General features: G+C 51.3%; 1 protein-coding gene across 1 annotated transcript; it reads left to right on the top strand.

The window, feature by feature from the left end:
- The first annotated feature begins 244 nt into the window (after positions 1-244).
- On the top strand, positions 245-18,584 carry Cib2 (calcium and integrin binding family member 2). The gene is made up of 6 exons (XM_005069552.4): positions 245-500; positions 5,585-5,619; positions 13,389-13,500; positions 14,912-15,059; positions 17,372-17,567; positions 17,922-18,584. The coding sequence occupies exons 1-6, from the start codon at positions 450-452 to the stop codon at positions 17,941-17,943; spliced, it is 564 nt and encodes a 187-aa protein (XP_005069609.1). The 5' UTR covers positions 245-449; the 3' UTR covers positions 17,944-18,584.
- The last annotated feature ends 63 nt before the right edge of the window (positions 18,585-18,647 follow it).

The raw sequence follows: 18,647 nt of genomic DNA, 5'->3' as shown, positions 1-18,647 counted from the left end.
GGGTAGGACGGGAGGCGCAGACAGTGGCCAGGAGTCAAGCGGCCCTCCAAGGCCACCTCTTGGCCATCCCAGTGCGCTGCAGCTGCAGCAGCACAGACTAAGTTAGCTTCTGTCCCTGGAGAGAAGTCACCTTCCAGCTCAGTCTAGACTGGTCTAAGGTTCCGCCTCCTTCCTCCCAGGCGCTCCTCCGCCCTCGGCCCGCCTCTGGCCCTGCCCTAACCTTAGGCCCGCCCCCGCCCAGGCCTCGCCTTCGCCTCCGGGCCACTGCGTCCCTCCCACTGAACTGCCGGACAGAGCCCAGCGGGCCGGGCTAGGCTGGCGTCGCTGCCCGCCGCCAGGCTGGCAAGGGCCGCGGGCACCGGGCTCGGGGCTCCAGAAGCCGCCGATGGGAAGCTGTGCTCAAAAGGGCGAGAGAAGACGCCGCGGCCACCGATAACGCCGCGGCCACCATGGGGAACAAGCAGACCATCTTCACTGAAGAGCAGCTGGACAACTACCAGGTGAACCCCGCGCGCTGCGGCCCCTGTCGTCCTCCCCTCTGTTCTTTTCCGAGGTCTCGCGAAAGCGGAGTCACTGAGGTTCAAACCGTGCCGCTGCGCGGCTGCCTTCAGCGCGCAGCGTCACCGTCACCTTGGGTGGTTGGCTTCCTCTAGATGATGAGCCTCAGTTTCCCAGGCCGGGGAATAAGAGCATCCAATTAGAAGATTCTGTCAGATGCGCCTCACTCCCCTTCTTTCCCTCGTTAACCTTCTTTCCTGTCCTCTCGGGCTGGACCCCAGCGATTCCCCCCCAGCCCATTGGGCATGACCCCTATTCCAGAAAGGTCTTAGAGTAGGTAGGTGAAGGACAAGAGGCCCCAAATTCAGTTACAGGTTGGGATGTGTTGTTTATCTGGTGGGGTTTCTCTGTGGCTGTAGCATGGAAATAACTGGAGGAAGGAATCTACATAGCCGCATCTCTCAATTTGGTGATCCTAGTAACCACTGTCACCCCAGATTCTTCCAGGTTCCGAGCTATCAATTCATATCAGAGCCTCCAGCCATGTGAAAACTTTTCTTTGGGTATAGGAGGAAAGCTTATTCCTTGGCTGGCCCAGAGTCTTGCCCAGCTGCCTAGCTCACCTCATCTGCGGCTGCGGTAGACCCTCCAGGTGTCTAATCCTGAACCCTGTCCTCCATCTGCCTTAGTCAGTTTCCCCACCGGCCGGGTTCAGGCATTTTCCTGGGCATGGGATGCCTTTCTCATGTCTCTAAGGAGTGCCTTCCATCCTTCAAGGCCCCAGGGAAGTCTCTTTGTCTCCTCTAAACGGATTGGGTAGGATTGTTTCCTCGTGGGTATTCCTATATTAGATGTCTGTAACCATCATGAATATTCAATAAGCAAGAAGACCTTACCTCCAGCGTGACCAAGTGATAGAATATGTACTTAAGAGCCCTAGTGGACAGGGGAGGGCAAATATGAAGGGAACTCTTGCTTTGACTGGAAGGTTCAGGAACAGTGCAGAGCTTGCACAGGGCCTTAGTAAATGAGATTTTTGCCCAATAAGTTCTGGTAGGCATTCTAGGTGAAGGTAGATGCTTGCAAGCAGCCCAAAGTCGGAAGCCAAGAGTGGCCCGGTGACGGTGGGGAGCCTGCATCCCCACTTAGACCAGCCTGGCATTGAGTTAGTAGTCAGACCCGGTCCAGTGTTGAGTTCTGATCCTTTGCCAGGGCCCAGCTAGACCCTGCCAGAGAAACGAGAGCCATGAAACACGAGAGCCCCCATCTCCTTCCCTCTGGCTCTCTAGCATAGCCGGCCAGGGCTGGGTCTGGGCAGCGGAGTTACATTGCCTCCAGGGTTTCCTGGAACTTCCCTTTCCCAGGCAAGATGCCCCACCTCTGCTCTTCAGATGCCACCGAGTCCCAGAGTTTAGGCTACTGCCCAGGCCACCTATGTGTAGGGCACACCCATCCTCCACCCAACACACATGGGCCCCACTGCCCTCCCCAGAACCCACTGCACACCTCCAGCCACTCCAGCTCCTTGCTGCCCTTCAGCCTGTGTTTTCAATTAAGAACAAGCCTATGACTCAGCCTACTTTGCATCTCACCGTGAGATCTCCTCCTCCATCCCAAGAACTAGACCCTGGCCAGCCCTCCAAAGTCTCCTGGGACAGAGGTCTAACAGAAGCTACCTCCCCTGCCTTGGGTCCTTGACTCTAGCCACAATCCCTGTAGTCTTTCTTTTGTCCCTCTTCTCTTCTTTCTCTCTTTTCATCACCCCCTTCCTTTTCCCTCCTTCCTTAATCTTTCTTTCAAGAGACAGCATCTGCCTCACTATGAAAATTATGGACAAAGAGTTGGATTGACTATGTACTAGCCAGCCCGCTTTAGGAAACCCTAAGAAGCCATCCATTGGACCTGGATGAATGTACAAGCATAAACACTATGCCCAGCTCTAGCAGAGAACTTTCTAAAACACAGGTACAGCTGCCTTCTGTCCAGGTAATTCTGCTGACTTAGGATGAATGAACAGAGTCAGAGCAGGGTTCAGCCTAGCCTGGTCTGGATTCAGTTGCTCTCCAACTCATTTCTTACTTGAAGCCCCAGGCACTTTGCAGGGCTTCTAGTCAAGCGGGTCGTATTGTCTTAGCCCCTCATCAACAGTCTTTCTAGGCCTCACATCTCCAGGGAAGATTCTGATTTCACCCTGGTCCACTCACCTGGGAGTACTCAATGGGCCTGTGACACAGGTGCCTCTCCTTCACCTGGACACTGAATGGTAATGTTGCCGTCCACCCTCCTCTCCTCCCTGAACCCTTGTCTAGGCACAGACGAGGCACAAGGAAAGGAGGGAGGGAGGGAGGGAGGGAGGAAGGGAGGAAGATAAAACAAACATAGCATACAGTTCTAAGAGGTGTAAAGATCTCCATATGGGATTCTGAAGTCCCGGGTTTAAGTTGTGGCTGGGAAGTTGCCACTGTGGGAGTTAACAGGTTAGTTTTCTCTTCTGGGCCCAGGTTCCCACTTCTATGGTGGGAATCCTTACTAACCCAGCTATGCTGATGTCACAGGGCTAAGGCCATTCTGCAGCCTGACCTCCAGCTGCATGGTGACTGATGGGTTCAGTCCTAGGCTGGGCTGGCAGAGCCAGAGAGGAGCTACCTCTCCTTCAGATGGGACAGATAGTGGCATGACTCTTGACCACTGCCTACAGCAGGCCAGGTAGATAGGAAGCAGATGCCAGACAGAGCTCTTGGGTAGGAAGGGGTTGGAAGTGTGTATGGGGGAATAGGTGGCACATACCTTTGGAAGAATTGAGTCTTGATGGAAATGACCTCTAGGCTTCTAATACTAACTAGAAGATCCCAGCCTGGCCTGTTTGATGCTTCCAGAATCCTAAGACTCCTGTTATCCCAGTCTAGGCCCCTGGGACACAGTTTTCACATCTGTAAAACAGGGAGATGATGACTGTTCCAGGGTAGTGCTGAAGATGAGATGAAATTGGCAATTTAGAGTCTGGTGTGCGAGGTACCTGATAACTGTGTACTGGCTGTGAGGTGGTTCTCAGCCTGGGCTACACTTTAGAATCATTGAGTAGCGGGGGATGAAGTGCGAGCCCTGGGGGGATTGAACCTAAGGCTTTCTGTGTGCTAGGTACTCTATCATTGCTCTATACCTCACCCCTAGTCTTTTCATTTTATACAGTAACTCACTAAGTTGTACCAGGCTGGTCTTGAACTTGTGATCCTCCTTCCTTAGCCTTCTAAGTAGTTGGGATTATAGGCCTGCTTGGAAGGACTGAATGACTTTGAAGGTCACTAGTGCCTAGGAGGACCCAGGGACCTCCCATTTCCCATTTCACTGGTCTGAGGGGTGGCGAGGTCCAGGTATTTTTCAGGGCTCCCAGGTGGCACTTTTGTGGTGAAAGAGCTCTCCTGCTGGTAGGATCAGCACCACGGGGAGAGTTTTTAAAGTACACGTCACCACCCACTTTCTGTTGTTGTTGTTTTGTTTTTGTTTTTTTAATCACTCACATTCTCAGGAGGCTGCTGCTATGGCTTGGGCACTGTTTCTTAAAGATCAGTACCAGGAAGGTGAGTCTAGTTGTACTAAGGTGGCCAGGATACGTGGGAAACCTTTTGCCACCAGTACTCTTGAGGGGTCTTGTATATTTTCTAACTTGGGTATGTGTAGGAGGAGCAGAGACTGGGGCCAGGACTCCCTGTCCCCTGTCTGTTCCAGTTTTGTGACACCCCTTCCAGGTTAGTTAGCAGAGCTCTGGTCTAGAGATAGCCCTCTAGATAGGGAATCTGTTCCTGAAGGCTCAGCGAGGCTGGCTGTGCTGTCTGCTCTTGGTCTCTGAGAACAGCTGAGGGCCCAGCCCATAAGCCCTCAGCCTGCCTGACAGGGAGTTTTCTGTCTGCACGGGTGGGGATGGGGCTGCTGCTTCCCAGCCCGAGCTTTTCTTGACTCCTACAGAGGGGCCGTTGCCAAAAGCAAAGTTGAGCCCTCCAGGGGAAGTCCCCAAGTTTCCAAGATGGGCACAGCAGCAAGGAGTCCTTCATCTGTCTCCTAGGAGACAGAGCAGGTGGCTTCATGGGAACATGCAAATCCCACCCACCTTCCTTTTTGCCTCTACAGAGGCAGCAAGGAAAGCCCAGCTGTGGTACACATAGCATGAGCGTCCTGTCTGGCCCACCTCAGTGTACAACCCAGCCGGCCTGGTGTCTAGCAGCTCCAGGTCTTCCAGAGCCAGCCTGGCTGTCGGTACGCCTGGCTGTGTCCATTCTCCCCCTCATCAGTACAGCACTGCTTAGCATAAGGCCCCAGGAGGCCCTGTGGGCTCTGGGCTCTGCTGATCCTGAGGCCTTCTTCCTTCACGCTGCACCAGTGGGCAAAGGCAGAGGAGCCGGGCAGCAGGAGGTAAATGGAAAAGCCCTGCATGGTGGGCGTTTTAAGGCCGGTTGGGTCACTTTCACTTCCTCCCACCTGGCCTGGCACAGTAACCGTCATGGGAGACTCCCATCCAGATAGACAGGTCCTTAAAAGGAGTTCAGATGCTGCCATCCCATCCCGCTCTTCTGGGGTCTACCCCTCACACCTCAGGGCCTCCGCCCCTCTAATGCCTCCTCGGTGTGATATCCCTTGTTCCTTCAGCCCAAGGCCGCAGGTCATAAAACCGGAACTGTAAGTCTCCAAACTCAGGACTGCTGCTCAGGGCGACCCAGGACGTCCACTTCACAATGCCTACGCACATGAGGCCCTGTCCTCAGTGCCTGTGGTGGTGTACGCGGCATCCTGCCGATCCACTCGAGAGGTCTCTGGAACTGTCTCGTAGATACCTCCCTGTTCACCCACAAAGTGATCCTCTGACTGTCAAATCTACTGTGGCCACCATGTTCCTCTTTGCCAAGTACCCCCAAATGTGCCACCTAGCTCTACCCCCCCCCCTGTGGATTGCTGTCCTGGGCCCAGTTGGTGATGGCACAAGACCTAGTAGAATTGCCCCTGGGGAGGACTGGGAAGGGGTAGGAGACACACTCTTCTGCCTTGGGTCCAGGACTGTTGGATGGGGTCCACCATGTGTGTTTTCCCTCCACAGGACTGCACTTTCTTCAATAAGAAGGACATCCTCAAGTAAGTGTGGCTTCTCATCTACATATCTGGGTAGGGGTGGGGCTGGGGGCTGTGGTAGGGGTGGGGCTGGGGGGTCCCATGGGACCCGGCTGGGCTGGAGTTGAGGAAGACTGTGGGACCTGAGTTCAGGTGGGCCTCAGGCACACATCAGATTTACAGCATAGATTGAAGAAGGTGCCACTGCTTCCTGGGCACCTGTCCCCCTTAGGGGAATGGGCTACCTACTATGTTCTGACGCTGAGATAAAGGGTTTGAGGCATGGTCTCATTCAGTCCTCACTGGGACTTTGAAACAAGAGAATCTTGCTAACCCCCTTTGCCATGGGACTTTGAAACTTGGCCCAAGTCACAAAGCCAGGTCTAGAGATGTGGCCTTCTAATTCCAGGGCCCTGGCTATTTTTTTTTTTCCTTTTGGGCCTGCTTCCATAGGGACCACTGTCTTTTAAGTTAGGGGCTCTATTACTCCTTTGCCCTCATTGTCTGTCACTCCTGGGATGTCCAGAAACCAAAGACATGCCCATCACCCCTGAGTGATTACCAGGGGTCTCCAGGACAGCCCCCATCCTTGTGGGTTAAGGAGGGGTCCTGAGCAGGAGACACAGCAGCTTTGATAGTCTCGTCCCAGTGAGCAGGCATTCCAGGATGCGAGGAAACCTGCAGCCCTTGCTGGCCCCCTCCACCTAGGCTATCCAGTGTCACTAAAAGCCAGCAAAGTCTCAGGATCAGTTTCCCTGGAGATCGATGCTCAGGCTGGGGCCATAGCCTGGTACAGCCTCCCCAGAGAGCTGTACTGTCATCTGTCACTACCCTGACCACTCTGTGTAGACAGTGTTCCTCTCCCAGCCAGTCTTCCGTCTTGTTACTTAAGTAGGCAGAGGATACACTATTTTCACTTCTTGTGGAGGTGTCAGAGCCCTCCAGATTTGGTCTCAGGTCTGGGCTGTCCTCCCACATCCACAGCTCTGGAGTTCTATGGCATCAGAGAGGTTTGACTCTCTGGAACCTCACTTTCCAGGGGTGCTGGTACCATTATAAAGGGGCAGTAATCAAAGGTGCACCATCTGACCATTGGGACTAGCCTATCCTGAGTGACGTGTCCTCCGTAAGGGTTTCTTGGGCTGACTGATCTTCCAGAGTTCTTTTCGGTCTTACTGTATTAACCCTCTATTTATTTAGGTCTGCTTCCAATCTCCTTAGCCCCTGATGTGTAGCCGCTGAGTCTGAGCGACTTGTATTCCAAGGCTCACAGTATTTCTATTCTGGTCCAGTTCCTTGTCACTGCAGCACTTACAACGCTCTTAAAGCCAACCAAAACTCTGCAGATTCAAAGACTGGATAACTAGCTCCCCTTGAGAATTCAGGCGTCCCTACCTTTGCCTGGTACCTGGGCATGGTGCCTGGTAGCCACAAGTGAGTGTGTAAGGACTATGGTAAGGGAAGGAGGAGTGGCCACAGGAGGATGGTCCAGGCTGGCAAAATGCAGAGACAAAGACACGGCCTGTGTCCCCTTCTGACCCCTACCAGGTACTAATCCTGTTGAGATTAGCAGGGTGTTGGAGAAGAGTGTTGTAAGAGCTGGTCCGACAGGCCTGTGGGGGTGTCTATGACTCATTGGCAAATAAATGAAGGTCTCTTGGGCAAAGCTTCGTGACTCCCCCCAACCCTGGCTTTTTTATCTCCACACTAAAGAGAACAGCAAATGTCAGGTCCCCTCATGAGCGAAGGAACGTCAGAGGCAGCTGTACACCCTGCCTGAGCCGTTGCCTGTCTTGTTTGGGAGTGTCACTTCCGTGTCACTGATCCCCACAAGCCTGTCTCTCCACTGCTCACATCCCAGTGAGACCTAGGGAGGAGAAGGAGCAAAGACCACCCAGCCAGGCCAGCCAGACCCTGCCTCCACTGGCCTGCCTGCCTCCCTATGCTTTCACGCAGCCTCCGTTTCCCACCCCTTGGCTGCCTGTTTCCTGGGTAAGCTGAACCCTGAGTACTGACCAGATGTCGGGAGGAAACCTGAGCAGGAGGCTCTCCTGTCTGTGGCTTAGATCACAGATAACCATGATCCCCTGGCTCAGCTGCTCCCCCTGCCAGCAACCCCAGTAGATTCCCTAGCCACAGCTCTTCCATCCCAGCACCGAGGTGAGTGGTCAGCTCATCCCACCCGTCCAGTGGGTCAGAGCTTAGCCCTTCCCTTGTCCTCAGCTGTTCCTGAACAGGTGGGAAGGAGTCCTTGTGCCCCCAGTCAAAGACAAGCCAGCCAGTTGACACCCCAAGGATCTGCCGAGGGATTGCTTTATTGTTTATTTTCTTAACCTTTTAAACATTTATGCATTCTATTTTACTTACTTCTTATTTTCTTCTATTATACATGAGGAGTCTGAAACTTAACAGCCTGCAGGGGCCACCCTGCACCCTGAATAAAGGAAGTGGGCCAGCCCCGGGTCATTTCTGAAGAAATAACTGCTCCCAGCCCCAGCAGGATCGGCAAAGAGTATACAGTGTACACATCTTTCCATTTGTAAATGCTGGCAAATAAATTTGAAAATTCAATTTAATTCTTTCTTTTCTAAAAATTTAATATATTTAAAAACCCATGTGGGAGCCAGACATTCATGTGGGCTATCAATTTCTGACTTTTCAGAAGAATCTGTCTTTCCCCCCATGACTGCCAATGCTGTGTATCAAAGGTTACATCTCATTAATATTTGGGCTCGACCCTCCTCTGAGTCTGGCACCAATGTCTGTTTTCTTATCTTTCTTTTTAGGGGGCAAGGCAGGAGTCAGGAAGTTAAGACAGTCTTGCTATGTAGGGTTGGCTGGTTTTGAACTTTTGCCAGTGCTTCCTTTTGGGTTCTAGAATGAGGGGTTGCCTTTGCCTCTCCTCTTCTCCTGATCTGTCCCTCTTCTCTCTCTCTCTCTCTCTCTCTCTCTCTCTCTCTCTCTCTCTCTCTCTCTCTCTCTCTCTCTCTCTCTCTCTCTCTCTCTCTCTCTCTCTCTCTCTCTTTGGTATTTACGAGACAGGGTTTCTCTGTATTGTTTTGGAGGCTGTTGGTCCAGCCCGGCCTCGAACTCACAGAGATCTGCCAGCCTCTGCCTCCTGAATGCTGGGATTAAAGGTGTGCGCCACCACCGCCCAGCTCTCTGTCTTAATATTGTGATGATTATTTTGGTTTTGAGTGCTTACAGTTTGTTTTTGTTTGTTTTGGTTGGTTAGTTGGATTTTTGTTTTTGAGACAGGGTCACCCTGTATAACTCAGTTTGGCCTTGAACTTGGAATTCTCCTCCTGCTTTAGCTTCTTTAGTAGGAAGGGCTCTGTTAACTTCCTAAAATCACCCAGGTGGGTTTCACACAGCTAGAGTAGCACAGTTGTCATTCTTGGTCCTGGCTGTTAGATGGGGGCCTTTTATTGGGGGAAGGGGTGACAGAGATATAAGTCTTTCTCCCTTCCTTCCTTCCTTCCTTCCTCCTTCTTTTCCTCCCTCCTTCCCTCCCTCCCTTCCTTTCTTCCTTTGTTTTGATGATTTTCCTCCCACAGTGATTTTGGGTTTTTCAAATTCTCTGTGGAGTTCCTTAAAATTTCCATCATCATCTTGGTTGCTTTACTTTTATTTTTAATTTTTTAAAAGATTTATTTCATGTGCATTGAGTGTTTTGCCTGCATGTATGCGCGTGTACCACATGCCTGCCTAGTGCCTACAGGCATCAGAAGAGGGTGTTAGATCCCTGGTGCTGTAATCACGGGTGGTTATGAGCCTTAGTGTGGATGCTGAGAACTGAACCCAGATCCTCTGCAAAAGCAACAAGTGCTCTTAGCTGCCAAGCCATCTCTCCAGCCCCAATTTATTTTACTTTTAAATTATATATATATGTGTGAGAGAGAGTACATGTCGTGTGTGTGCCTGAGGAGAGGCCAGAGGTGTCAGATCCCGGGAGCTGAAGTCACAGCTAACTCAGATCCTGTGAAAGAGCCATACATCCTCTTGACCTCAGAATCATGTCTCCAGCCCCTAGTGGTTGTTTTAGAACAGATCTGTATACCTGGGCAGAATCTGGCTTTTCATCTCAGGAAATGCATCCCCACCCTTTGGGAGTACCCATAGCCTGATCCCTCGTTTACCTCTTCTGGGGAGTCCCTGGCAGGCAGGCAAAAGAGTAGAAATAGCTACAGTTGGACTCTAAGTGGTTTATGTGTATATGTGTACTTGTGTATGCATGGGTGGACATGAGTTCTGTTTGTTTTCTTAGTCAAAATTTCTCTGTATAGCCTTGGCTGTCCTGTAACTCACTCAGTAGACCAGGCTGGCCTCAAATTCAGAGATCTGCCTGCCTCTGCCTCTTGAGTACTGGCATTAAAGGTGTGTGCCACCACCACCCAGGTGTACAAGTGCACATGTATGTGTGGGTGCATCTGTGTGTGCATGCAGTGGAGGCCAGAAACAACCTCGGGTGTTATTCTTCAAACACATCCACCTTTGTTCTGAGACAGAGTTTGTCACTGGCCTGGAGCTTACCAAATAAGGCTGGATGTCTAGTCCTCAGCGATCTGCCTGTCTCCGATTCTCCAGCACTGGGATTAAAAGTGTATATGCTAGGGTTGGAGAGATGCCTCAGGGGTTAAGAGTACTTGCTGTTCTGATAGAAGACCCAGTTTCCAGTACCCCCACAGTGACTCACAAATGTCCCCAAGTGTTATGTGATACACATATATAAGTGCAGGTAAAACACTCATACACATGCGATAGAATAAAAGACTTTAAATACTTAAATAAATAAAATGTTAAGATTTTCTAAAAACCCAGTGGTTTTTTGTTTGTTTGTTTGTTTTTTGTCATCGTGTCTAACCTTTTCTTTTTAAAAGATTTATTTATTATGTACACAGTGTCTTGCCTGCTTGTATACCTCCAGGCCAGAAGAGGGCATCAGATCTCAATACAGATAGTTGTGAGCCACCATGTGGTTGCTGGGAATTGAACTCAGGACCTCTGGAAGAGCAGTCAGTGCTCATAACCTCTGAGCCATCTCTCCAGGACCCTTTCTTTCCTTTCCTTTCCTTTCCTTTCCTTTCCTTTCCTTTCCTTTCCTTTCCTTTCCTTTCCTTTCCTTTCCTCTTCTCTTCTCTCCTCTCTTTCTTTGATAAACGTAAGTTCTGGGGATTGGACTTCACTGACTGTACTGACTTGGTCCTTGGTATGCTGTGGTCTGTGTATCAAGGAAAGTCTCCTCAGCCTACCTGGTAGTTTTATGAACGTTGTCCTATTTAGTCCTCACAAGTGGTAAAAATGATAGACTGGTTGGCACTTCTGACTGAAAATCGTTTTCTGTGGTTACTCCATTTACCCAAGGTCACCCCACTAGTGAATGGTTTAGGTGCAGTTTCAACCTTAGCCGGGCTTGAGGCTCCTGCCGCAGCAATCCCCACAACTCTGGGGGCATAAGTGAATTCCCAGAGGCACCCCGCATCAGCCGTAGCACAGATGGAGGGAACAGACATTAAGATCTAGTCCAAAACGTAACCATCGGAAACACGATGGGCCTGTTAAAGGTGAACGGATTAGCCAAGAATAGTGGCACGGGCCTGCGATCTCATGAGGAGGCTGCAGGCTGCTGACGCAGGAGGCTTACAAGGCTTGGCTACACAGTTAGACCCTGCCTCCTCCAAAAAGACACACATTGCAAAATTTAACCTTGATGCAAGGAGTGTTATAAAAAGAAGGGCAATATTCCTCGGTGCAGGAAATAGCAGAGAAAATCTGAGAGTCCGATTGTGGAGAGTCACAGATTTGATCCGGTCACCCTGGTGTCTGCTGACCCCACCCACCCAAAAGATAGGATTTTAGGGGTTTTCCCCTTCTGCTCTGTCCCTTGTGACCTCAGGTCCTTTGATGGAGATGTGCTCCTGGAGAGTGAACTTACGGCATTGTGCTTATTGTTTACTTATCCGGGACATGGTTTGCTCTAGGAGATTCAGTGTTTTCCAGAGTGGCTTGACATGCAGCGCATGTGTGTGTGTGGATGCGTGTGTGCGTGTATCAGTCCTGGGTTTAAATCTCATCTTCACTGCTTGCTCACTATATAAGTGCTGATAGGCACTTAATCGTGGTCTTCAGTTTTCCCATCTGAAAAGTTCGAGGCTAATACTCACTTCTCAGGGTATCTGGGAATTAAAGTAAGCAAGGACATCCATGCAGCACCAGTCCAGAGACAAAGGACTTGGTAGATGGCAGCTTCAGCCATTATCCACGTGTGCTGAGGAAGATGCCAAGAGCTCTTAGACACCAGGAGTCAGGTGGAACTCAGGTGAGCATTGGGTTAGTGACACTGAGGAACATACTAAGGGAGGACCTGGAAGGTTTAGGTCACTTAGAGGTCCTGGTCAGATCAATTTTGAGGTAGAAGAGCAGGTCCAGCCCAGGAGATGCAAAATCATAATGATCCAGTCTGCACTAGTCTGGGCCCTCACCTTGGGCAAATTGCTAATCTTGTCCCTTGACCAGTGCTCCTACATCTGCCCCATGCACCAATACGTCACCGAGGCAATCTCATATAAGTGTAGTTTGAACCTATCTTGAAATGGAGGGATGACCTCCAGGATGTAAGGGATCTGGACAAGGGACACAGGACAAAAGAGGACAGGATGATGGGGGACATCCAAGAGACATGGGATCAGGAGGGCTTACATCCCAGAGGTGATGAGCAGCTTACTGAGGTGGGCACAGCCTCCTGAGTACGAGACAGGGATGTGGGGTGGGAGCTTGACCTGAGCCCGCAGCCAGCATGGCTTGGTTCAATGGGAAGGCCTGGTCCTTATGGCTCCAGCTGGAGGGAGGTTGTAAGGATCCATTCATAGGGGCTCCTGGAGGGCATGACAGCTGCTGAGCATTCTTAGCAACTGACCTTGAGGACAAGAACTAGACTGGAGCTCTGGAGGACCCCTAGTTGTGGCAGGCAGAGGAGTGGTCATGTTTACGCCCTGGATTTCCCAGTCCTAGGTTCCAGCCATGGACCTTGAAGTTCTAACTTGTCTGTAGCTGCAAACTGAGGTCATGTGTCACCTGCATAGTGATGAGCAGGAGATTAATGTGACTTATGTCAAGCACAGTGCCTGGAGCATAAAAAAACAAAAAAACTCCTTTTAGAAAAAAAAAGTGTGTGTGTGTGTGTGTGTGTGTGTGTGAGAGAGAGAGAGAGAGAGAGAGAGAGAGAGAGAGAGAGAGAGAGAGAGAGAGAGAAGAGAGAGAGAGACTCTGTGCATGTAGAGGGCATACGGCAGCTTGTGGGGGTCGGTTCTCTCCTTCCACCATGTGGGTCTCAGGGATCAAACTCAGGTTGTGTTGACAGAAAGTACCTTTACCTGCTGAGTCATCTTGCCAGCACAGCATAGGAGACTTGAGAGACCAAATCAGGTCAGGTGTGGGAGTGGGAGAGGAGGGGAGAGGTGGTGGTGAGAGACAGGGAAGAGGGAGGTGGGAGATAGTTGCCTGGCTGAGGAGCAGGGAGGAAGCACTGCTATAGGGGGATGGCAGTGGTGGTTCACGCATGCGTATGTTGGGGATAAGGAGGACCTGGGAACAGCTGGGTCACCAGCACAGGGATTTGGGCAGGACCTCTTTCCTCTCCAAGCTGTGCCCACTTTGGGCAGAGCAGACAGCTTCTTGTTGGCACCTCACTTGGTCCTGGATGAGGAGAGTGTTTCTAAGCCTAGCAGGGTGGCACTGGGTCCCCAGGGCCCAGGGATGGCAGATCCAGTGCTTTTCCTCTGTTTCTCTCAAAGGCTCCATGCGCGGTTCTATGAGCTGGCCCCCAACCTCGTCCCCATGGACTACAGGAAGAGTCCCATCGTCCATGTGCCCATGAGCCTCATCATACAGATGCCGGAGCTCCGGGTATGTCAGAGGCCACTGCTGGGGGTTGGAGCATGGGGAATCCACACCCTGACAGGGAGTAGAGGCCCACATCCAGATTGAAGCCTGGCTTTACCCTTTGTGAATGTGTTGACCTAAGTGGACTTCTGAAACTCTCTGTGCCTCAGCTTCCCAATGTTCACTTTGCATAAATGAATTATGGAAGTGGGTGGGGCTTGGTAAGTGTACTGTGGATTTGTGACTGCCTACTGTCACTCGGCAGCCCTTGGTCTGCTCTTTAAGATGATTTTTCTCTCTTCTCTGTGTCTGGTCATGGATTCTTGATCATCTCTAGTGGACTTCCTGGGAGTCTCTTTTTGTTTGTTTGTTTGTTTGTTTGTTTTTGAGACAGGGTTTCTCTATTGTTTTGGAGGCTCTCCTGGAACTCACTTTGTAGACCAGGATGGCCTCGAACTCACAGAGATCCACCTCCCTCTGCCTCCCAAGTGCTGGGATTAAAGGCGTGTGCCACCAACGCCCAGCTCCTGGGAGCCTTTTTAGAATGTTCCTTTGGATTTGGGCCATGTGGAGTAGGCTCATTCAGCTCTCAGGGAGGCTGTCGTGCGGGTCTTCAGACTACCTATACAATGAAGGTTCCTTGACTTCTTCACGTGGAATATAGAAGGGACACTCCCACAGCATTGGGCATAATTCCACAGGCCTGGGAGTTGGCAGGGGTAAGAGAGCTACATGGCATCCCCTTGGGCCTGCATCCCAACTCTGTCCTGAGAGATGATGGGCACAGGCGTGACCCTGGAAAGCACTGCCTGTCCTCCAGGGAATGGGAGACCAGGCTGTCATGGAGAATGTGAGGCACTATAGGAACTTTGTTTCAAGGCCTCTGCGGCTGATCTGGGCTGAGCAGCTGTGATGGAAGGAACCTGGGCCCTGGATGATTGGCATCACTGGAAGGAATAGAGATAGTGCTGAAAATGAGAACAAATGGGCTGTGTGATTGGAGGCATCACAGCCGCCTCTTTCTGCTGCTGTTGGTCCAATTATCTGACATGCTGGGGCCTTACTTCCATCCCTCAGCTGTCTGGCCTCAACTAGCCTGAACTGAGAACTTCCTGGAGAGGTTGTCTTGTTTTACTGGAGACACGGTCCAGTTCATGGGGGAAGGAGCCTGTGTATGTGCCTCTGAAAAATGGGACAGTTGGCATGCAGGCTCTGCTGAGTTTGCTGTGTTCCTTTATGGACCCTGTGTAACATGAGAGTCAGGTTCTGGATCAGTGCCCTACACACTCACTCAGCAACTCCTCCAATAACCTGTCAAGTAGCTGTGGTTATTGCCTCGATATAGAGGCTACCATGCAGGTTGTCACAGGCTGCCCTCAGACTGGGCCAAGGCCTCTGCCTCACCTACCTCAGTGACAGCTGTGCTTATCTTCAGGAGAATCCCTTCAAGGAGAGGATTGTGGAGGCTTTCTCTGAGGATGGCGAGGGGAACCTCACCTTCAATGACTTTGTGGACATGTTCTCTGTGCTCTGTGAGTCAGCACCCCGAGAGCTCAAGGCAAATTATGCCTTCAAGATCTATGGTAAGGAGGGGCGGGCTGCAGGGCGGAGCTGTGGTGCTGAAGGGAGCGTCATGTGAGCCATTGGACCATCCATTTATTGTTGGGCCCATGAAGGCTGCCCTTTAAAGAAATCTGCCTCAAGGGCGCAAATCATGCCTGAGATACATGTGAAGAAAAAAGGAAAGACTCCCACCCCGGGTGGGCATTAGGGTGAGGAGTAGTGACTGACTAGGGAACCAGGAAGATTGGTTCCCTGGAGACAGGAGGGCAGACCTCCCAACAGAGTGGGCAGTAAGGCTTGACAAGAGTTTGGAATGTGGTGGGAGGGATCAGTGAGAGGACAGAGAAGTAAACTAGGCAGAGGAGGGCAGTTATGTTCTAGAAAGATCACTGGGAAATCCTTAATTGTGGACTTAGAAAAAAGACAGGCTAAATCTTGGGGGCAGACAGGAGACCTTCTGGGATATTATGATGAGCCAAGCAAGGAGGAAAATCCACAAGAGTCCCCTCACATGCCAGAGGTAGGGTCCTCCTGTGTCCCCAGCCTGCGGACACACTGGCCACTAGAGGTCGCTGGTCTCACAGAATTCTCCCATAGCTAAATGGAGGCTGCCACACAGCTCACTCACTGTGCCTGGGTCAAATCCTTACCAAGTCAGATCATAGAGGCCCAAGGAGGGATTTGAACTTTTACTTGACCAGAAGAAAAGGCCCCACACCTTCCTGCACCTTTGCGAAGCTGGTGGATCTCAAAGTAGTGAGCCCATCAAGGGCTGCCTATTAATTTTGTGATTACTTCAAAGGACTTTGGTTTAGACACATGGTACAGCACATCGTGTTTGCATATAAGAAAGCAGATCCTGCCAGTCCATCCTCCATATATGTAGCTTCTAAAACTTCACCCATCATTCCTCAGTCTTGGACCCCACAGTGCTTCCCCTGGGAAACGCTGTTGTCTTCCTACACGAAGAAAGTACAGATCACGTGGCGGGGGGGGCTCAGGTTCTTACTGTTAAATTAGCTTAGGATTCTATTCTAGACAGATAGCAGGCTTTTTCATGGACCCTTCTGCAGACCCATTGGGAGAAGAGACAAATCCCACTTCGTGCCCACTGCAGAGGTGGGCAGCTCAGGTTATACGAAGGAAGGACTTCCTTCTGCTCTCAGTCTGACTCTGGCCAGGTTGTGACCTCAGGGAGGTCCTCGTCCTCTCCAGCTCTGTTTCTTCACCTGCAGAGTTCAGGCGTGGCTTAGGCAAATGAGGAAGAGTGACTCTGGTCCTCATCACTACCGTTCATGCCAGCCTAGTGGACAGCAGGCATTCAGTGGGGGATGTCTGGACCCTGAATGCTTGATCAGAGGGGTGAGACACCAAGTGCACAGAGCTGGCAGCTGTGCCGAGAGGGTAAGAAGGGTGACAGAGCTAATCATAACGAGCCCACAGAACCACTGAGCTGTGCTCTGGGGACAGCGCTGTGCCTTCAGCCCAGGAGACCCAGCACGGCCCTGTACTCTGCACAAAGGCTGTCCCTGCTCTGGCCTCTCTCAACCTTCCTACTGCTGTGACCCTTTCATACAGTTCCTCATGTTGTGGTGACCCCGACCATAAAATTATTTCATAACTGATTTTGCTACTGCTGTAAATCATAATGTAAATATCTGATAGCAGGATATCTGATGTGTGACCCCCAAAGGTCATGGCCCACAGGTTGAGAACTGCTGGTCTAGGGGACTCCTCCATCTCCTGACTTGACACCTGTTTTTGTTTTTAATTGACAGATTAAGTTGTACATACTTAACTACATACAACATGACATATGTGGGAATTAGTCATGTGTGTCTGGAGGCCTACCAGAGGTGATGAGGTGCCATTTAGAAAGCATGGGTCTCACAGCCAAATGGACCCCGTTAGAGTCCTTGCTCCATCCTGACTGGATCTCTGACCTGGACTCAGGCACTTGGCCTCTCTGGGTCCTGACTTCCCTGACTCCTGAGTCCACTGTGGGGGTGAGGCCAGGAAGGATATTTGGCTTCAGTGTGCTTCAGATTTGGAACTGTTTGGGCTACGGCTGTGTGCACTGTCATCGTGGGGGTTTGTGGGTTCCCCAAATGTTAATTGTTGAGTGTGGATGTTTAACACAGGCCTTGAGTGTGAGCCTATTGGTTGCAAGGATCCCACTATTGTCTAAGTTCATAAAGATACTCTGTGGGCTCCAGAGGCTGGCGGAGAAATCAGTGTGGTCTGCTGGGAGGAAGGGAAGCTATATCGTAGAAGTCCCTGGATAGACTCAGCCCTGTCTTGACCTTCTCTGTTCACCCTCCTAACCGCACAGACTTCAACACTGACAATTTCATCTGTAAAGAAGATTTAGAGCTGACGCTGGCGCGACTCACTAAGTCAGAACTGGATGAGGATGAGGTAGTGCTTGTCTGCGACAAAGTCATTGAAGAAGCTGACCTGGATGGTGATGGCAAGCTGGGCTTCGCTGACTTTGAGGACATGATCGCCAAGGCCCCTGATTTTCTCAGGTGCTGTTACCCCAGGGCCTGGGCTTGGGTTGGACAGGCCAGAGCATTAGGGTCATAGCTGGCTACCTGGTCTCATGGGACCTCCATGGCAATGGTGTATGCAGAAGTAGCAGGTTGAAGCCCCGCTCCCCAGGCGCATGACTACTCAATCCTGAGAGGGATCAAGAGCTTCCGTGGTGCATGGGAAGGGTCAGACTCTGGAGGCTGCACATTGGACACCTGTCTCTTCTGAGCCTCCTGTAATTATCTCTATGCAGCTTCCCTTAGGGAACAACCAGGGTTAGTTAGTTTTCCCCTGCGGAGCCTTCTGCCCAGCCCACAGCCTCTTACCCTCTCTACCCTTTCTCTTTCCAGCACTTTCCACATCCGAATCTGAGGACACCGCCAAGGCTACAGGGGCCTAGAAGTCCGCCCTCTGGCCTGCTGTCTGTGCAGGTGTGGTTTCCAGGCACTTCAGGAAAGGGGCTGTAGCCTCTGGGTCTCTCCTCACCCGTGGCCATTTCCTGTGGCCCTTTCAGCAAAAAACAAATAAAAAAACTTAACAGCGATGAGGTTGTGGAGAGCAGGACCCTTCCCAGGGTCCCCAGTGGTTCACCCACAAGATCAGCAGTCCCCCTGAAGGTCCTCTCAACCCCCGGCTCTCCTGCCCAGTCCTTTTCTCACCCAGCGGTGTCCTCCTAGGAGGGGAAGGTGGGAAACCTAGCAGGAGGGGTGGGGCTGGATTGTCCATGTGCTGGACAGACACCGAGTCACCCAGAGTGAGTGCAGAAAACAAACAGAGACGGGGTTTTGACAAGCTATGCAATCTTTTACTAAAACCAAGGCTGGGCTGCACCACCCCCATCCTCCCCCATCCTGTGCTCTCCCAATGTGAAGCTGTATAAGCAGTAGGTCCTAAGGGCTCTGCCCGTGTCTTGAACACTACCGCACACACCCTCCCCAATGACATGGTGTCACTGGTGTGTGCTGACCTCAGATTTGTGAATTCCTAGGAATAAAACACTTTTGTGTCCTGCACTTTCTGTGTCTGTCACATTAGGAATTAGCATTAGGAATGCTGTCACATTAGCATTGGGAATG

The sequence above is a fragment of the Mesocricetus auratus genome, unplaced genomic scaffold (assembly GCF_017639785.1).
Source record: "Mesocricetus auratus isolate SY011 unplaced genomic scaffold, BCM_Maur_2.0 Super-Scaffold_100022, whole genome shotgun sequence".
NCBI classification, from domain to species: domain Eukaryota; kingdom Metazoa; phylum Chordata; class Mammalia; order Rodentia; family Cricetidae; genus Mesocricetus; species Mesocricetus auratus.
This window is presented reverse-complemented; position numbering and strand designations above follow the sequence as displayed.